General features: G+C 35.0%; 1 protein-coding gene across 5 annotated transcripts in view; it reads right to left on the bottom strand.

Moving 5' to 3' along the window:
- LOC135832373 (uncharacterized) overlaps positions 1-20,926 on the bottom strand; it is a 168,573-nt gene that overhangs the window by 17,175 nt on the left and 130,472 nt on the right. For 4 of the 5 annotated variants that reach the window (XM_065345584.1, XM_065345582.1, XM_065345583.1 and 1 more), the window contains one exon: positions 12,692-12,775. The exons of the other annotated variant lie outside the window; for it this stretch is intronic. In XM_065345584.1, coding sequence (XP_065201656.1) covers positions 12,692-12,775 — 84 coding nt within the window. The remainder of the gene's footprint in view (positions 1-12,691; positions 12,776-20,926) is intronic. 5 annotated transcript variants of the gene reach the window in all.

The following is a 20,926-nucleotide window of genomic DNA, read 5'->3' as shown; positions in this document are numbered from 1 at the left end:
AGTAAGCCCTCGATAACTCGAAACTCTTTAACTTGAAAACCTCTATTAGCCGAACCAACCTCCATTCCCCTTGAAATCTCCGTAACACTCAATGTTAACTTTACTCGGATAAGTCGAAATTGACTATACACAAACCAGTCGTAACTCGAAGCTAAATTTTGCCAAAAATGGCGAGAAAGCCTCTATAAGTCGTACGTTGTCGGGCGTTTACCTCTATAACTCGAATATTTCACTCCATACTTCTATCTCTCTCAATTCATTCATTTCGTAAGACCTCTATAACTCGTCGAACAATCTCAAAATCTTTCCTGCCTAACTCGAAACATGATTACCTCGAAAACATCTATAAGCCGAATGAATCACCATTCCCCTTGGATTTCGAGTTATCGAGAGTGTACTGTATAGGTAACCAGTTGTCAAAAAATCCGCAAAAACAGGTTGTGGAACATTTTTTAATCAAAGTTTTGTGGGGATAATTATGATTTTTTTAAATACGCAATATTTCAATATTATTTTCAACACATTGTATGTACCCACCTATTACGACTTTTAAGCACATTTCCAAAAATGTTGAATAATTTTTATGCTTTTTTCAATAGTTTCAATTCTTTGTTTAAATAGGTTCAATTGCTCCAATCAAATTTTTTAAATCGAATCATTTCGTCCCATCTTTCAATGTTATAAAAATACGTTGATGTAATTAAGGTATCTCCTTCTCTAATTGCTTCGTAGGTTGACTGGTTTAAAAATGTAAAAGGTTTAAGATTCCTCGAACTTTCACCTATAAAATATAAAAAGTGACCTAACGAAAATTTTATTTATCATTTCTTGGAAGTTGGAAGTTCAATCAAGCTCACGTAGTTAGGTAGGTTGGGTATAATTATTGTCGCTTTTTGATTCTAATTTCAAAACATCTTTTTGTTTCGGGAAAACGTTACTCGATATTTTATGTAAACATTATAAACAAACAATAAATATCTACTGATATAATTAAACGCCAACGACATAGGAAGACGAGTATTAATTACAAATGATAAAACGACATCGTTATTGGCTCATTATAATGACAGTAGATACACAATTCTAAAAGTAGGTAGGTAATCTATTTGAGCCTAAGTATGCTTAAAGCTATAAACACGCGGTTTAACGACGATTATAATCTTCAAAACGAACGTATAGCTTTGATACAAAACGTACCTACGTATGTAATAAGCTTGATAACTTAATTTGAAGACAGTTCATTTCGCATTAGGTATCTCATAACCAAACTACTCAACAGGACGAATCATTCGCATAGAAACGAATTGCGTAAACAGTTATGGATACCGCGGGAGAGTGTTAGCCTTTCAAATCGATGATATGAGAGGCAGCGAGATGAAAGTGGCACGCTTCAAAATACCGTTCATTCGCTAAACTACCTATAAAAAACCTATACAAACAAAACTTGGCACAGTCGAAAATTTAATTAATTTTACCAAGGTAAGACGAGTTTCACGCGGATCCATTTTGCACGCGTTTAAAACGAGTGGTGTAAAATTTTGGTAGGTACTGCAATGGTGGATGTAGAGCCGCGACACGTTTATGAAAATATCGTCAATGGTCTCTTCTTTCGGTGCCGCCATAGTCGCGTTGAAACTTTCACGAAGAAGGTTTGTGGGTACCTACGACCGCAATAATTTGCCGCAATCGCGGCTCTCGTGGCGCGAACTTTAAAATACGCCATGCCATGGCGAAACGAAAGCTAGATAAAGTGACTTTTCACAGTCAATCGATCTTGGTCGACTTGTTATGAAATAAACGGCTCGTTTCTTTTGGTCATTTAACACACAACACGCCGCGCCGCGTCGCGTCGCCGCCGCCGACAACGACGACGACGAGTACAAAACGAGAGAAAAAATCATCTAATCGGCCCAAGTCAATGGACTGTAATTGGAATTTTGTACCGATAAAACGATCTCGAAAATTTTTCCAACCGTGAGAAAACTACACCAGATATTTACAGTTGATTGAAAAACCAATGTGCCAATGAAAAGGGCATCTTTCCGCCGTATTTACTGTTTTATCGGCATTAAAAGCTTAATGAATTTATTTCCAATTTCTTACTTTTCTGCTGCTACTTATCGACTACTATTCTCTTCGTGTTACCTTTTATAGCCCCTTCCGTCCTGATACCCAATCATCCGAGTTCTTTCAACCGCGCCGAAGATAAACTTGGCTAAAGAATAACGATCAGTGTTTTTTTTTTCATACGGAGATTCCGCTTTTGTTTTATTTATTTAGCTTTATTTTCATTTCATCGAATATCTGAACGGCGAGTATAATAACATGACGGACTACTTTTTCTTACAAGAGAACCTCGTCAACTTGTCACCTCCGATTTGGCTGAAATTTGGCTCACTGAGAAAGCTCATATCACCAATACCTCGGAACCAAATTTTCAATTCTCGAAGTTGATTACAGCACCTTCTGGAACCTTTCCAGTGTGCTGGAGAAAAAATAACTTTTGCTGGCGGCTCAAGATTGTCTCAAAAATGGTCGCAATAGATAGGGGGGGGGTCTATTTCAGGGTTTAGGCGAAGTTTTGGACCATTTTCTCTAGTAATACGCGGTGCTGGCATTAAAAAAATATATATATGGAATAGGTACCTATTCAATTTGTAAAAAAAAAATGCACGTGTGAACTCGTCATCTTGAATTCGCGATTACAAAAACCTTGTAAGTAAATGAGCTATTTTAGTCATTTTCAAAAATTCGCCAAAATTGGAAAAATCAACTTCGGCAGCTGAAAATTTGATTCTGAGGTGTGAGTGACATGAACTTTCAGTGAGCCAACTTCCAGCCAAATCTGAGATGACGAGTTGACGAGGCTCCGTCGTTAGTCGTTAGTAAGATAGAAATGTAGACAATAAATGATGAAGTCGAATGATTTCTGTTCATAGTAAGAATAAGTACTCGTAATATCAAGTGCATCACAGACACTGAAATACCACAGTAAAAGTACTTTTTTTCCTGTTCTCCCTCCACATCCTCTATTAAGATTTACGTTACGATGGTGAGGTAGGTGTAGGTAGGTATCTATAATGCGCAATACGTATTTACGGCAAACTATCTACCTAATTAACTTACTTTATTCAAAGAGAAATCATAAAAAAAGAATTATTGAGCATAATGTATTATTAGAACACCAATCGTACTTCATTTTTGCTCCAAGCATGAAGAATGAACTCGCGTATTTACGGCAAACTGGTTATGCAATTTTATTAACATCTTCACAATTCTACGGTTTGCGCGTTTGATAAAGATTATTGAAAGCAGAACAACTTTGCACCGCATTGTTATGTTGACTGAGTACAATCAGATTCAAAGTTATCGCTTTACATTTTTAATATGTTGGTTCGGAAATTCTTTGAAAATTGAACTTCTTGATGGAGAAAACACAACCCCCTTTCCGCCTCAACTTTTAACCCAATGCACGTCACCCCCCCTGCTGCCTCTATTCACGCAAACTTCAAAAGAAAAGGTAAAATAGCCTGATATAGCAGATGGTACAACATTTTTTAGTACGAATGTGAACTGATTTTCCAAACCGGTCCCTGGCCCAAAGTTTATCTGCGACCTCTTTCGCTTTTGCTCCTGCGATTTGGTTAGCTAGACAAATAGCTATTTTTCAAATTAAAAAAAAGATGACCATAAAATTGATATCACTGTACTTATTTTAAAATATTCCCCTAATTTCAGAAATTATATGTAGGGGAGAGGGAGGGTGTTTTGGACAGTTGCTGGTTTGATGAGTTGGTTTGATTTTTGTTACGGGGTTTTCACTATTATGTGGCACGGTTGTACCACAACTGACATTTGACAATAATTAACGGATACCAACTTGTGTGATGAAAATATTTCAGCTTTTGTTTTGAAGTACTGTTTTTGGAAAAAAATGTCATCTCACATTTTGAGCTCCTGAAAAATAACCGTGAGGAATTTCGTCAAGAGGTAGCCCAAGTAAAATGAAATCCCTGATTCCTTCTCGTCAATAATCACTAATTACCTTTTCGTGAAAAGCTGATACTTTTTTCCCACCTGCCAGTTTAAGTAGAAATGACATAGTGGGGATGTTTTGGACACTGCGATAAATTCGTGTTAATTTGATATGTTTGGGTGTAAGAATGTCTCAGTTTTATCAAACAAATCCAGGAAAGACTTTTAATGAGTCTGGAATGATAAATGCTAATCAAGAACGATTTGAAGTTGCCTCCTGAAAATATGTCGATTCGAGCAGGCCAGCACTGGCTGAAAAATATGGCATAAAAAAGTCGACTCTTCAACATTGCCTCACTAATATTAAAAACAATCCGAGTCAACTGAAATTGTGTGAAATTGTGGACAAGATACTGACAATTGATTTCTAATGGATTGAAAGGGTACCCCCCGATAAGATAGGCAAAATGCCCTTAACCTCAGATTTCGATGAAACTCACAGGGTATGTTTAGTACCCCCAAAAAATAATTTTGGGCCCATAGCCCGCTCCCCACCTCACCCCCCTCAGCCAGGGGGGCCAAAAAACGCGTTTTTCAGGGGAAAAATTCTGTATCAGCGCGTAATTAAGATAAATTGATTCTGTAAACGAATATAGTTAGAGGATACATGGGCGTACCTCCCTGAATTTTTTCAGAATTTTTCATCACACGGGGAGAGAAGGGGGGACAAAAGAAAACTTTAAATCGACATTACTCCGGAACGAAAAAACATACCAAAACGATTTTTTCGTCAAATATGTATCTTTAGGTCTACTTTCTATAGAAGTCATCACCCGGCCATTTGGAGTGGTGGGTCAAGCTCAAAAGCTCAAAAAACTCTCAAAAAACCACGTTTTTTGCGTTTTTCTCCAAAAATATGGACAAATGGCGGAAATCTAAGAGAACCAAGTTGTTCAGCGTGAAATTTTACCTCAGAATTGTGTAATTGAAAATTCATTTACACCGCATGATCGTAAAACTACATGCGCAGAAGTATTTGTGCTTACATCAAGATAGGTAGCTGAAAGCCTGAAAGGGTATTCCTGGGTAAAATAGGTGAAATGTCCCTGTCCTCGGATTTCTGAAATTTTGATGAAACATAGTTGGGTACCATTAAAAAAAATGTCGGAGGCAAAAAATCCCCCTCCAACCTCCCCTTGCTCATAATAGCGAAAAAAGGGCCTTTTTCGGGGAGAAAAAATCCATGCTTCAACGAGTTTTGACAAAAAAATCTGTATTCACTCAAAATACTTGAAGGAGATATGATTCTAGCAACTTGAATTTTCTTCAAAAATTGTGGGCCCCCCAGGGGAGATATATTGACAAAAGAAAATTTGAAACCGCCGTATCTCCGAACCTAATTTAAGTACATGAAATTTTTTTTTCAAAAATGTATCTGCATGAGCACTATAATTGGTATTTTTTTTACAAATTTTCCCTCCAGGTGGGCCATCTTCAAAAACTCAAAAAACACTCAAAATTGTGGTTTTTTTGTCACAGCACCACCAAAAAAAGCGATCCATAATTTTGGATGCTGGCCTCCAAAAACAATAAGAAAACCAACTAACTTCTTCAAGGCTATTCTAATTTTTTGATGAAAAATGGTCAACTTTGGGCGGGGATTGTGCCAAAACTATAGAACGGATTTTTCTAGGGTTTGCTTTCAAAAGCGAGGGTATGTCGAGATATTTTTGATTCAGGACATTTGATGGCTATAATAGGGACTTTAGATGCTCACATCCCTGTTGTAAAAGCAAAATTAGAAAATATGGCTACATACCCTCGATTTCATAGATGAATCAGTATTGGTGAAAAAAAATTGGAAGAATTTTGAAAATTCACGGAGAAATCCCCGTCTGAAGTTTAGATGGGAGCGGGTCGCGGGACATAAGCACGACTAAATTCGTTCAATCGATTACATGCAGTCTTACGAACGAATGATGAAAATAACGAACAAATCGGTTTCATATTTCGACCGGTTGTCAAATTAGAATGCTCTCCGCAGAGTATACCCTTAAACTCCAATTTTTTGGCCATAGGCACCCCCTCTCCAAATTTTAGGGCGAAAGTAGACTGACAATATGGGTATCATTATCATATGAACCGAACTCGCTGAACATGAATATGAAGTTTGATTTGCAGTTGGACCCTCCTAACGACCACATTGGGGAGAGGGGTTGCCCAAAAATTAGAGTTTTTGTGAAAAATGCTTCATTATAGCGCTATTTACGCCATGCAACTTCTTAATCAAGGTTTTCTTGAATTACAAGTAGCCTACTTTTCAAGTACATGGTATCTAACTCAAAACTATCAGAAAGGTTTCTTTTTGGTGTCTATGATTAAATTTTTATGTGAGTTACCAAGTACATTGAAAACATAGGTATTACCTACCTACGTACTATGTAGTAGATTGGGTAAATCACCAAAAAAAGAAAAAAAAAACTGGATTTTTACCAATTTTAGCAAAAACTGTCATTTTGAGTTGAAAGTTGTACAGAAAAATTCTGGCTCCAGAAGTGCCCCTAAAGGGAAAACATGTGCCCTTAAAGTGGGTGTATTTTCGAAAAAACACGGTTTTTTCACTGTAGCCCCTGTACCCAATTTGTTTTGAGAAAAATGACGATCGACCCAGTCGTAAATGAATATATTTTAGATTCTGCGTCCATTCTATTCTATTATTTTAAATTGTTTTTGTCAATTTTGAAAAATCAGCAAAAATTTAGGAATTTTTGCCAATCTTTATCAATTTTTTGAAACCTAAAATATTGTCATCACTGCGTTCCAAAATATTTCCTCCGTTTCAGAAATATATTATCTTTCAATATTTTTTCGTCATTATAGCGAAACTTTTGCGAAGAAAATATTTTCAAAACACCAACTACTAATACCCCCTCTCCAAAAAAAAAAGATTTGCTTTTCAATTTTCTCAGTAGAACCCCAAAAGTGGCCTTGGATTTTGATGGCAATAGCATGGATTGGCGCAGAATCTCAAATACCTATGTAGGTACTTTTATTATACTGTCTCCTCCATATATTTTGAGTGAATACAGATTTTTTTGTCAAAACTCGTTGAAGCATGGATTTTTTCTCCCCGAAAAAGGCCCTTTTTTCGCTATTATGAGCAAGGGGAGGTTGGAGGGGGATTTTTTGCCTCCGACATTTTTTTTAATGGTACCCAACTATGTTTCATCAAAATTTCAGAAATCCGAGGACAGGGACATTTCACCTATTTTACCCAGGAATACCCTTTCAGGCTTTCAGCTATCTTGATGTAAGCACAAATACTTCTGCGCATGTAGTTTTACAATCATGCGGAGTAAATGAATTTTCAATTACACAATTCTGAGGTAAAATTTCACGCTGAACAACTTGGTTCTCTTAGATTTCCGCCATTTGTCCATATTTTTGGAGAAAAACGCAAAAAACGTGGTTTTTTGAGAGTTTTTTGAGCTTTTGAGCTTGACCCACCACTCCAAATAGCCGGGTGATGACTTCTATAGAAAGTAGACCTAAAGATACATATTTGACGAAAAAATCGTTTTGGTATGTTTTTTCGTTCCGGAGTAATGTCGATTTAAAGTTTTCTTTTGTCCCCCCTTCTCTCCCCGTGTGATGAAAAATTCTGAAAAAATTCAGGGAGGTACGCCCATGTATCCTCTAACTATATTCGTTTACAGAATCAATTTATCTTAATTACGCGCTGATACAGAATTTTTCCCCTGAAAAACGCGTTTTTTGGCCCCCCTGGCTGAGGGGGGTGAGGTGGGGAGCGGGCTATGGGCCCAAAATTATTTTTTGGGGGTACTAAACATACCCTGTGAGTTTCATCGAAATCTGAGGTTAAGGGCATTTTGCCTATCTTATCGGGGGGTACCCTCTGGGATTTCCAAAAATTAACATTCAAAAAAACGTCTTTTCTCAGCATGTCCAAAACATCCACCTATCGTGTCCAAAACATCACCCACTTGCCCAACACATCCACCTAAAACGTGTTTTCTTCAAAGTCCAGTGGTTTGTTCAATTTGGAACTTAAATTTTTTTGAGTAGGTCAAAATGTGCGCATTGAGATCCTCTTTCAAATAAGACCAACCCCACCTTTCTAGGTGTTTCCTATCGCTTGCAATTTCAAATCAAAGAAAAGTGTCCAAAACATCCTCCCTCTCCCCTACCATATTTCTTCCTGTTTTAGCACAATTAATGGGTAATATTTGAGAAGAAAACATTTTCAAAACGCGAATTCCTCCGAAAATGATCAACTTGAAAATTTTCAGCCGCTCATAGTACATAGAACTCTAAATTGGTCTTGAATTTTGATGGCAATGGTATACTTACATAGGTTGACGCAAAATTTCAAATACATCAGTTTGGAACTGGGTAATTTTTTTCAGAACAGATTTGTGTAGGGGATAGAGCGAAAAACCTCAATTTTTTTTGAAAATCTCCCTTCTTTGATAAGGGATCTTAATGGGTGCCTTTTATCGGCACGACAGATTAAATGATTTGAACGACCAAAAAAAAGTGTTTTGCACGACAGATACTAACGTCCAAAACCACTTTTTTAACGACGGAAACAGTTTTCAACCATTGCACGACAACAAAAATTCAAGTACACGCCAAAAAAATCAAATGAACGCCAGCGTATGCTCGACAAATTGAAAGAAATGCATCGACGACATTAGGAAATGAACGACGACATAATGATAGAAGCGACGAATTTATTCACAAAACTAAAATTTCCAAAAACAATTGATGTTGGTTTCGAACCGATCTGAAGCCTCCCCCTCCAGTGCATTTTCCAACAAAAACTTCCTAAAGCTTTAAAAAAATGAAATTCAGCACTTATAAAGGCATATTGGGTATATATCTTTAAATTCTTTTTGAGCTGGTTCAAATCCAAAATTTTCTCCAACGATCACTTTTTTTTTTAATTGGAAAATTAAAAAACAAGATGAGAGGCACTAGGAGTCCTTGAAGTAGCTTTTATTCACACTTGAGAATTTTTTTGCAATTTTTGTTGGCTTCCACTCCCTTTATAGTTGTTGTTACTGTTCTTTTTTTTTTGAAAAAAAAGAACAAAAAAAAGCTGAAATGTGTATCTATTTTCCGATAAAATTGAGACATATTCGGGGGGGGGGGGTAGCGCAAAAACTCGAAACTTCAAAATAAGTTCAGCCACACTGTGCTACTTTGATATGAAATTGTTTTGAATTTTAATTAAAATTCCTATTTGATAATTAGGTACCTTGTATGTAAGGAATGGGACAGGGCCTATTCTAAGGCGCAGCTCCGCACATTTTGCGCAGTTCCAAAAAAAATGTGTGTAGTTCCGAATTACTTTGCGCAGTTCCAAAAATTCAGCTGCGTACATTTTTCATTTTATTCATTGGAAAACAATTTAGAACAAACACAGAAGTCATAAGAAATCAAAAAATTACCAAAAACCATGGATTTTTACTTCTTTGAAATCAAAATTTTCAAAAGTTTTCGCCCTCGCTTCGCTCGGGCCAAATCATTTTCCCTTTGCAATTCTTTGATTATGTTACAGAGTAGAAAAATTGTCTTCTCACATTAGAAGTAGCAATGCTGTTTCACTTGAAACTTACCAAAAAAAAGTCTCTTTTCATTCCTGTCATAACTATGTACCAGAAATTCCCTATTTTTTGCTAAAATGCCAAAAAAAGTACTATTTTTTGTCAAAAATTCATAAACAATTTGAAAACATAGGTACTTATACTTAATTTTGTCCAGTGGCGTAGCCAAAGGAGGGTCGAAGGGGGCCATGGCCTCCCCTTGCGAGCAAAAATTTGAAAGAAAACGTGCAAAAATGGACGTTTTTTGTTGTTTGGGCCCATTTTTTCCAAAAATTTTCGCTCTCGCTTCGCTCGAGCAGTAATTTTGCCTTCATTTTAATGAAATCACCACACATCACGATAGGTTTCTAGACAATCACTCCTCATTTCGATTTTTCATGCCTAAAAATCTGGTTTTGCCCCCTCCTTGAGAAAATCCTGGCTATGCCACTGAATTTTTGTGCTGAAAAATGAAGAATTGTGAATTTTTGAGAGCTTTTGTCCTTGCATTCATACTTTTGAAAATGTTTAAATTTCCTGAAAACAAAAAACTTTGACACCATGAAAATTAACTTTCTGCATCAAGATTGATGTTGTTTTGCATTTCAAATTATCAATTTTTTACAGCTTTCGCCCTCGCTTCGCTCGAGCTAGATCATTTTTCTTTTCTTTTCTCTGATCAAAGTTAGACAAGAGTAGAAAAGTTGACTTCTCGCATTAAAAATAGGTACTGAATGTTGTTTTACTTCTGAAGAATCATTAATTTTCAAAAGCATTTGCCCTCGATTTGCTCGGGCCTTCATTATTATTTTTGATCGTTCATATGCGAGCTATGTTTGCGCAGCTCCAAATTTTCCTTAGAATAGGCCCTGGAATGGGATTAAAAACTGTTTTCACTGCAATTTTTTTCAAATTTTTAAATCGTAGCTTTCGATTTTATTCTCATTGCAAAAAGTCAAACTTTCAGCTTGAAAATTTAATTGTGAGTTTTAAAAATTTTAATCAGGTAAATATTCACCAATTTCGAATCACTAACCCTGCAAAAAGACTCTCTCCAACATTATTCACAAATCTGTCTCATTCATGTCCATTAATTCAAACGACAGATGAATAATTTGAGATGTCGGTCAATTGAAATAATTTCGTCGTGCATTCCCTTTCTCGAGGCGTGAATTTTCTATGCTTGTCGTTCGAGGTCTGTCGTTCAATGCTGTTGTTTTAATGACCAAAACTGTCGTTAAATCGCTGTCGTTCAAAAACACGATTTCGTCGTGGGATTTTTCTGTCGTGCAATTCACTTATTCTGTCGTTCAATTAAAGTTTTCCCGATCTTAATTCCCCTCCAGGAGCACCTAAGAAGCTAAAAAAAATTTTTGGGCGACTTTCAGCTGAAAACGGAGGTCTCCACTGAATTTGTTCAAACTCTTTTGACTTTTTTTTTCGTGATCCGCCCTAATATAGGTAGACATACATACTGATCAGTGTTGTCTAGTTTCATAATTAAAAAGTTATTCTAGCTCTGAAACATTCTGTATAGCTACTTAAACTTCCACTGGTTTTTTTTCTTTCAAAGAGAGGTTGAAGTTGGATGAAAATTGATCGATATTTTGACCTGAATATCACTCAGTGCATAAGAATAAATGACACTCCCGACGACGAATCTTCGAGAATGAGAGTTTCCATTTTAAAAATTCATAATTGCTTTTCAACTTGAATTTCGAGACGACTCGACGGCCATTCTTTTATGAAAACAATTTCCTGCAAAATTTCACATCCGGATTCATAACTTCGTTTGAACTACGAGCGTAGGCTATGCATGTACGTTCGCATATCTACGTTGTGCACAGCTACACGTATAATCTACAATAATCATTCGACGTGGAATTCGCTTCACGAGCTTGTTATTTTGCAACCTTTTTTTTTTATTAAGCTATACACAGATTCCGATTCTGTACAGCAGTTAAAAATGCCATTTGAAAAGTTCTTACATCTACTGGGCATCAATAAAAGATAAATTATAACCTCCGAAAAATATAATAACATTAAATTTAAAACTACAAAGTTTTCGAACAGTTCCGTCTTCTAGGTATAGAAATTTTTATCAATGCGACTATTTTTTCTGCCTTTTATTTACACAGCTAAAAATGATACATTTTTAAACATTTTAAATACAGGCCGGATAAGAAACGTTGAATTTTTCCATTTTTATGCCGTTTTGAAGGCTGTTCGAAAACTTTGTAAAGTAGATCGAGGCAAAACTAATTTGTCGTTTAGTAAAAAAGACGTGTATGGTAAGGTCTACAAACTCGCACGGAAAAGGAAGACGCTAAATGATACAAAAAAAAGTAAATAAATAAATAAATAAATACCTACATAAGTAAGCGACCGCAATTGATATAAAAATAGGTAATGATTTGGCGTGGGAAAAAAAGAACGAAAAAATGATTAGCTGTCAAATTTTGTGCAAAAATACACTACTAATTCGCTTTCAACAAAAGAATGAAGCTTTTTTCGGTAATACAATCACTATACAACTGATTTATCTTTTTTTTTTTGTCACTCTCAAAACGAATTTTAATGACACTCGAATCTTGATTTGAAAACTCAACGCAAAAAATACGAGTAGGTATCTACGTTGGGCTTACCAATTTCAAAAATTACGTTACTGACGAATGAAATCAATTCTCGCATTCAAAACTCGCTCAAATGTCGAGAAAATTTCAACACGCTTCGCTATTTCTACACAATAGAAATACATAACTCATGCATCAAAATTCATACCTTTGCGACACGTTCGCGTTCACGTACTCGTCTTAAATTATAATAAGCGTTAAAAAGCAATCCAAAAGCGAAATAATAACATAGGTTTAAGCATTTCTCTATGTATAGGTAAACCAAGCTTGATAAAAAAAAATCATCGAAGAAAAATTATTCCTTAACTGAACAACCTTCAAAAGGCATAATGGAATTGATAAAAGTGATTTCAAATCAACACAGTTTGTTGGTCGTCGTCATTGTTTTTTTCTCCGCATTTTCAAATACGATTATGGGCCAGTACCTGATCGAACTGTTCGAAAACACTTTTATTTTACCGTTCGTGTACTGACCCCATGTTCGAGTTGAATTGAAGTAAACGTGATTTCTTATATCTTCCTTTCCTCTGATGTGGTAAACGATACGTGACGTTATGACTATAAAAATTAATTATTAAAAAGTAATTAATTTCAGGTAAAATGCACTAGTAATATGTATCAAATTAGGTAAATAACTCTACGTACAACATAGGTATTAGTACTACCTACGTAAATTAATGGAAAATTATTCGAGAATAATATTCGATTTATCAGTATTGATCACTCCGGGTATAAGTAAGGTAGGTACCTAGGTACCTAAATGGAGATATACATATAATATATTCACTGAAGTGGGTAGATGAATCTAAATGTCAACAAAAAAAAAAAGAAGAAGAAAGCTTCGAAATATTTTCAAAATCAACGTCGTTTGAAAATTTACGTACTTCAAATTCCGAATCAAGTACGATATTTAATGCAGAAATACCGAACACTGAAACTATTTGTAGCACATATTATACGATGACCTAAGGCGAAAGTAACACGAGCACGCATAAAGCTACACTAACGAATCGTTTCACTTTGACTTTCCTTATTTTCAAATAGGTAGGTACATATTTCTCAAATCTCCTCCGAGGTTTCTCAACAAGTACCCGGTGTATTCGGATAAACACGAGAACATGATCTATTAACGTTGAAATAATACTTCAAAACTGACTATCAAGTGGTACAATAAAGTTGGAGTTTAGTCAAATAACTCTTGGCTAAAGGAACCCTATACAAGTAACAACTTGTCGATATAGTAAACCCAACAAAGATTTCATTTGATGTTAGCAGAGCTGTAAACATTACCTATACAAGTGTGTATTAGGTGTCGTATAAGTGCCTACCTATACTCTTAAAATAGAGTCATTATAGGTACGAGAAATTTCATGTTCGGTATTCATCTGAGCATTCCGTTTACCTGCAGGTACCTCAACCCACACTTTCCCCAATTATGACGAGTTGCGCGTTTTCCACTTTCATTTTAATTTTCATAAATGATCAAAAAATGTTTGAAAAATGGAATTTCATTCTGAAATGAACTTGACGTCATTATTACATTGGACTACTTGAGAGAGAAATCATTGAAAAAAAAATTGAGCATATCAGAACACCCTTCATTTTTGTTTCAGGCATGGATAATGAACTCGAGTATTTTGCGGCAGCTTGGTTTCTAAAGTTGACGATAAAGGTTCAAATTTTGAGATAACTGAGAAAAATGAAATCTGTTGTTGCCATCTTGTGAGAAAATTAATTTCTAATAAACAAGGTCATCAGTCATAATCACTTTTTGCCAATCTTCAATCATGTAGACAGTGTTTGAAAAATTAAAAAAAAAAAAAATGCAGTGAAAATGGTGTACCGTAAGTATACGTAAGTAGGTAGTTACTTTTTTCCTTTTTTTCTTTTCAAATCTTGCCTATCTCCACTCAATTTCAAAGCTATCTACCATAAAATGAGGCATCCATTGCGCAGAAAAATATGTAATCTTCTACAAAATGGGTTCTTTGCACATTTTGGGTATTTTCATAACTGAAAAAGGTACGCCGATTTGAAAATAAAAATAAAAATAAGACTTTTTGATTTTTTGATTCTTTTGTGTTTTATGTATTTCGAAATTCAAATCGATATTGTATCCCCGGTCTCTGTGTTTTTACAAATTTTCAGCTAACTTACGTTTACTTTTCCAATTTTCAAGTATTACATTTTTTAAATACCTAGGTAAGTACCTTAATTCACATTAACATTGAAAATCATCTTTAAGTATTCGAATATTTTTTTCAAAAATTAAAAAATGCATCTTGATGGCAAAAATTTAGTCAACTCTCAAGTTCCATCGTGCTTTTTTCTACACTTCCGAAATTTTATCAAAATTAGCTCGTTGATAATTTCTCTTGCTGAAGTCTGTTAATGGAGAAAGGGAAGAATGTAAAAGCAGCGTAGTGACAGAAAGTGACATGTTGATTCCTACTCGCAGCACATGGAAATAGGTAAAATCTTTCTGCTTTTCATTTTTCACACCATTTAATTATTCACGATGCTAAGCATACTTACAGTACCAGGTACGTACGTATGTGTACATAATCTAACTCCCTTCCAACGGAGGGAGAGCAAGAGAGAGAGAGAGAGGAGAAAGAGAGAAGAAAAACTTCAGAAAAAAGTATACAAAGGGTAAGATATCTTTGCCAATGTTGTTCAATAATTTCTAATTAAATGTTTGCGCCACATTTCTAGCCTCTTGAGTTGAATGTGTAACATGACGCTTTTCTGTCGCTTTCTAGTTCGCCTGTGAACGTGTCGTTCAAAAGTGTAGGGTTAAGGTATGATGTTCAAATGAGGGTTCATTTCAGACGTGTTTATCACCTTCTATGCTTAAAAAGCCCATAAGTAGGTACATATTATCCATCCAAACAGAGGCTAACAAACCACGATTGAAAACACGAGCATATATCTTTCACAAACATCTTCAAAGTATCGAATAACACTCCTGCACTTTCGTATGCAGGCACATAATAATAAATATTATAAAGTATGTACCTACCGTCAAACCTTGAAAAATGCAAAAGTTGGACGTTGTATTAGCCTTGTTTACTCTCAATATATTAATTACATACTCGATAAATATTTGTTACAGGCATCTATCTGACCTATTCTTTATCTAATTAAAAATGAATAAAATCGACTTTTATCGAGGACAAGCGACATGTTCGAGATTTATAGCGTTCAGTACTTATCTATACTTATACATATGCTGCCATGTGCGCCAGAAAGCTTTTTTCTTTTTTATTGTGCTAAAAAAGCAGCTGTGAAAATTCCTTGGACAGGGCAAGCAAAAAAGGCTTCGTTAATATGTGCGCATTGAAGTTATTCACCTCGATTACCATTCCACACAATATCACTTCGTAGTTGAATTTAAATTCACTTCTGAATAGGTATCTAGACCTACCCAGACATCAACTCGAAATAACAAATACTTACTAGAATATCGACTACCGCGGTGAAAACATCTTCAATGGCCAAATAAAAAACCGCATCTCTTAAGCTATCCAACGCCACAGTAGGTACGTACATCGAACAAACTCATTGTAAAGTGTACCTGCCTACTATATCTAAGCCGATTCTACAAGTTTGGGGGAAAAACTTCTTAAAGAAAATTTTCCTAAAGGCTACTCTGTTGGTTAAAAAACTACTTGACCTAAAAAAAAAGAATAAAGAATTCTTTTTTTTTTGAACGCGAAAAGAACGTCTCTAAATAAGAATACGATTAATGAAGATAACACATCTAGTCCTATGTGCCACTTGTACAGCTGCAATTTTTGAAAAATTACCTTATGTACGGGGATTTTCGCCGCGTGAAACACATAAAACGCCATTTGCTCAGCTAAGAACTAGGCCGTGAAATCTTTCGTATACGGAAGACGGATCGAGATTTAATACAATTAAAGGCTAAACAGAATGAAGAATTTTTTTTATCTTAGGCTATTTTTCTCTCGCTTTACCACCGATGAACAGAGCCATTATTACTATTGAAATGCTACCGCGTTTTTGCTACGGTGTAATTAGGTACCTACATTTTTCCTATCGGTACCCTTTTGATATTCTCCGTCTTGCTTGGGTAATTTGTCAATTTTCACAGCGTCTCGGTTACGCGGCTGTTAATGAAAGTAGAATTTTTTTTCATTAATTTTTATAGTACCTCGAGTGAAGTCAAGATGAAAAGATTTTTCTCGATATATCGTAACGTAGGTAAGTATTCATGGTTTAGTCGTTGATTGTTCGAATCAATTTATTAGATAGATACACAATTTATCGACAAATACCAGATTTTCCTAAAATTATTAAAATAACGTTTTAAAGATTTTTTTTTCTTTAATTTTAGAAAAATTAAATTAATTTTGGAACACTTTAATATAAATGCTACCTACTTGATTGAAACTTTCAGTGAAAGTTGATGACTGAAATATCCAAACATGGTTATCAAGAAAGTTATTTGAAATTATATGGAAACTGTCGAATAAAAATGTTAAAATTACTCAAGTTCTAACACTCTGAAAATTTAAAAAAAAGGTATTTCAAGTACCTTTATATGTATGTAAAAACAATGAAATACCTACCTAAACATTTTTATTGGCTGGACATTTGGACAATTTTGAGGATGAAATAAGCAAGAAGATAGTGACAATTTTATGACAGACAGTGACAGAGATATAATCACCAAATTATTTTCCAGAAAAAGCAAATAAACTTACGATCAATCTTATAATTTTGAATTAGAATGAGTAAAAAATCATTTCAACAAAACACCGTCCAACATCTCTCAGTTTACAAATTCCAAAGGCCAATTGAATTGATTATCACAATAAAGCTCGTTTTTCTTTATTTCCTGTTCTCTTTTTTCCCGCACGTAAAAGAACACATCGCTAGAGCGAACATTTTTAAAAAGAAACACTTAAAAAGCACTAATGTAAGTTTCTTTGTCGAGCGAGCTCATCTTTGTTAGTACACACTACACCCTACACACACAGATGTCGACTTATCAGATAAAATTCTCTCTTGTACATAATTTCCTTTCTAAGAACTTTGATTTGTTTCGATTGCGAACACTTACTACACAAATACACAATAATTCCTTTCGAATCATCAAACACTTGGAAAATTGCGTCGCATTGCAGATGCAAAAATTGTCAACAATGGTTGAAGGTGTAGCGTACAGAAGCCAAAGAGAGTTTTAAAGGAAGTCGAAAAAATAGGTAGGTAAGTACAAAATGTGTCCAAAAAATTCTGAAGAGTTGGTTTCATACGAGCCCCAACATTGGCCGGCGTTAAGGCAACACCGCGCCGTATCTATTAAATTTAAATATTTTCTCAATAAGTATGAGATTTTGATATTTCGTGGAGAAATTTCTGAAAACTATAAAAAGTAAAACTTGAAAAAAGTTGTAAGAAAATTAAACGAAAAAAAACATGAAAAATCAAATTCAAAAATTTTAAACATGAAATAGGTACGTAAATTGGAAAAAAATTTGAAAGGAAAAGTAAAATACTATTTTAATTGGTAAATAAATATAACTAGGACTGACCTTTTGGTGAAATACCAAAATATTCATATGATTACAAAAAAAAAAACGTGCTCAATTCTTTTCAAATGAATTTTTTTTAACCATTCAAAGGGTAAAAATCGTACTTTTTTGAACTCTCCACCATTCACCCACTGGAATTTTAAACCAATTGACCCGGAAGTTTAAAAAAAATGTTTCAAGAAGCTATGTAGTTTTAATCCGAGTGGGCGAGTGAAGGGAGGAGCTCACGTAAAACACTGGGCACATAAAAAATAGGCATAATACGTATAGGGGTAAGTGCAAATGTAAGAAAACTTTCAATTCATCTGGTGAGGTATGAACTTTCAAACTCGATGATGTCAGATTTTGCGAAAGGTTTCAAGTGAAAATTTATGGCAACGTTTCGTAGCGGGTAATAATTAATTTTGGACACCCATTTGCTGCGGAGCGGCGTGTTATTCACTTCATTTTGCAATGAGTCGTCTTCGTATGAGGCTAAATTGTTTTCCATTTCACGCGTGTACTTCGTACAATAATATTTCCCAGAACAATAAACATGGAAAAACATCACACATTCTGCAGGGTTCCTACGCCTCCGCCTGGTGAATAAAAAAGTATACTACACACACGTACCGTAATACCGTGCTTATTTCCCTTCACGTCGCAAAATTTAAACCATCACAACGTAATACTCGTAGCTCGAAGCTGCAAAACATCATATCGTTTGGGAATCTATGATTCAGAACGCTGCGCCTCACCGCCGAAAATTTGAATTTTATCTATTGCTTTTATTTGGTTGTCGTAAATTTATAGCGGTAATTGGCGCGTTTAAATTTCGACATTAATTTTTTCGATTATATTATCGCGACGTGGCACGAGACAACCCAACGACCTAAAATTTAATATTCTCATTATATAGGCAAATTTCAGACCAGCAAATGTATCCCGAAGGACTTTTGCCACCGTATCGAAATCGAACACTTTTATCTGCTCAAATGAAGAAATCGTGTCCTTGTAAATCGAATAATACAGCTTTTTAAAAAATTATCGTTCGTTAAAACATCTTCGTTTGTTTTTCTTTTCGACAAAACGCGTAAAAGCAAACAATTCTCTATTGTCTACAAAAATATCCTATAATTGCCATCGCTTTGTGTATACATCGTACAAAAAATTTCTTCGCGCAGCTCTCTGCTTCGACGGCAAAATACCGAAAGTCGTTCATTTAAGAAACGACCGAGCATTTAGTAAAATTCATTTCAATTTTTTCAACTTATACATATTATTGTTCAACAGAAGTCGTTCAAGTACACGAAGGTAGAACAGCGAAGAACGGGTGGTCTGTGGTTGAAAAATAGAGAACTCAAGGTGTATAAACTAGTATAAACTCTCCGGGTATATTACATTATTACGTTATCGAAAACACCGACAACATTTTTCATTTTGTAAACAACCAACACTGACAGATCTGAATAAAATCTTCTTGCATTTGGATAAATTCCAATATTTTGTTAAAAGCTTTTCCTGATTTTCACCCAACATTATGCACATTTAACTGCGTAACGTTTCAATTCTCTCCTTTCTTTTATTCCATATTGCGCTAGCGAAAAATTTATCATTTATTAGGCTACGCCTGAGGTGTTTCTTTCCTGCTTTCATATTTGCTTACGTTGTTGTAACAGCCGCAAATTGGCGGCCAATTCCGTTTCACTTCATCTATCGCAATTCGATTTACAATTTGCGAGGGTTTTTCCAAGTAAGTATGTAATACGAGAATCGAATAAGTTACCCGATTACGCCTACGTGAATTCATCAAAATATAGAGAAGTACAATTCTTTTCTACTTTCGCCGTATTTGAATTGTTATACTTTTGTCGTGAGTTGTCAACAACATCCATAGCAGAATTTCACACCTCTTTCGTAATCTGCAGTGTTTCTAGACTCTTTCAATCTTTTAATAAGTGTAAAGTAAAAACGAACGTTTTATAGCTGGAAAATTAATTTTGTATTTTCTCCCCGAATGGATATAAGTAACAACCCTTTTCCATTTTTGTCCATCTTTCCCTCTCTTAGGACTCCTCCCTTCAAAGACTCGACCTAAAAGATTTCAGCAGTGCAAATTAATTTTTACAACTTTTTAAAATTATTGAAAATTTTAAAAATTTTATCCTTATCGTCAAGCGGTCAGGCTTGGTGAAAAAATATACCTAGGTATATAGAAAATAATTGAATTTGGAGTTCCTGTCTGAATAGGATAATTATTGATAACAATTTTCATCAACCCAAATAATCGACCTTTCAGAACCAAATTGGAATTGTCAGCCTGGTACACACGATCCAATATATTTGACAAACTAGATTGGTCAAATCGAATTTGTCAAATAAATTGGATCATGTGGACGCTCTGATAATTTACGTTTTCTTCTAATTTTCAACGTCTTGTTGATCGGTGACACCAATTCTGAAAATAACTCTGAAAATATAAATAATTTATATTATCAGAGTTGGTGTCACCGATCAACAAAACGTTAAAAATTTGAAGAAAACGTAAATTATCAGAGCGTCCACACGATCCAATATATTTGACCAATCTAGTTTGTCAAATATGTATATTGGATCGTGTGTACCAGGCATTTTAAGTCAATCTGGAGTCTCTAATATGCAGGAAAAATTATTGGATCTGATTAGGTCTAACCCGGTTCAATCAGACAGGGTCAGATTGAAATTTTGATTGGAATAGGTTTATTCATCAAATCTAATCAGATCCAATAGTGTTAACCTGATCGGATTCGAATAGATCTGATTTAGATCAGACCAAATCAGTTCCAATAGATCCGAATATCCACTGGATTCAATTACATCTGACCAAATCGGATCAGATTTGTTCAAACCTGATCACAGATCCACAATCATTTCTCCATGGGCAGAAAGACTCTAATTTACTTTATAAAATTCTGAAATCCTACCAAAGACATCTAATACCCGTAGTAAGTAGGAACATCTGAAAATTCAATTTTTACTCAGGTACTTTCAAGGTACCTATACTTCAACCGGAAATTAATTTTTAAGAACCACGTTTGAAATTTCATTTCTACATTAAATTTTATCCATATGTCCAGATCTGATCCGATCTAATTCAATAATTTAATCAGATCCACTTGATCAGTTGATC

Source organism: Planococcus citri, chromosome 1, assembly GCF_950023065.1.
Source record: "Planococcus citri chromosome 1, ihPlaCitr1.1, whole genome shotgun sequence".
NCBI lineage: Eukaryota > Metazoa > Arthropoda > Insecta > Hemiptera > Pseudococcidae > Planococcus > Planococcus citri.
Note: the sequence above shows the minus strand (reverse complement) of the source record. Positions and strands in the feature narration are given on the sequence as shown.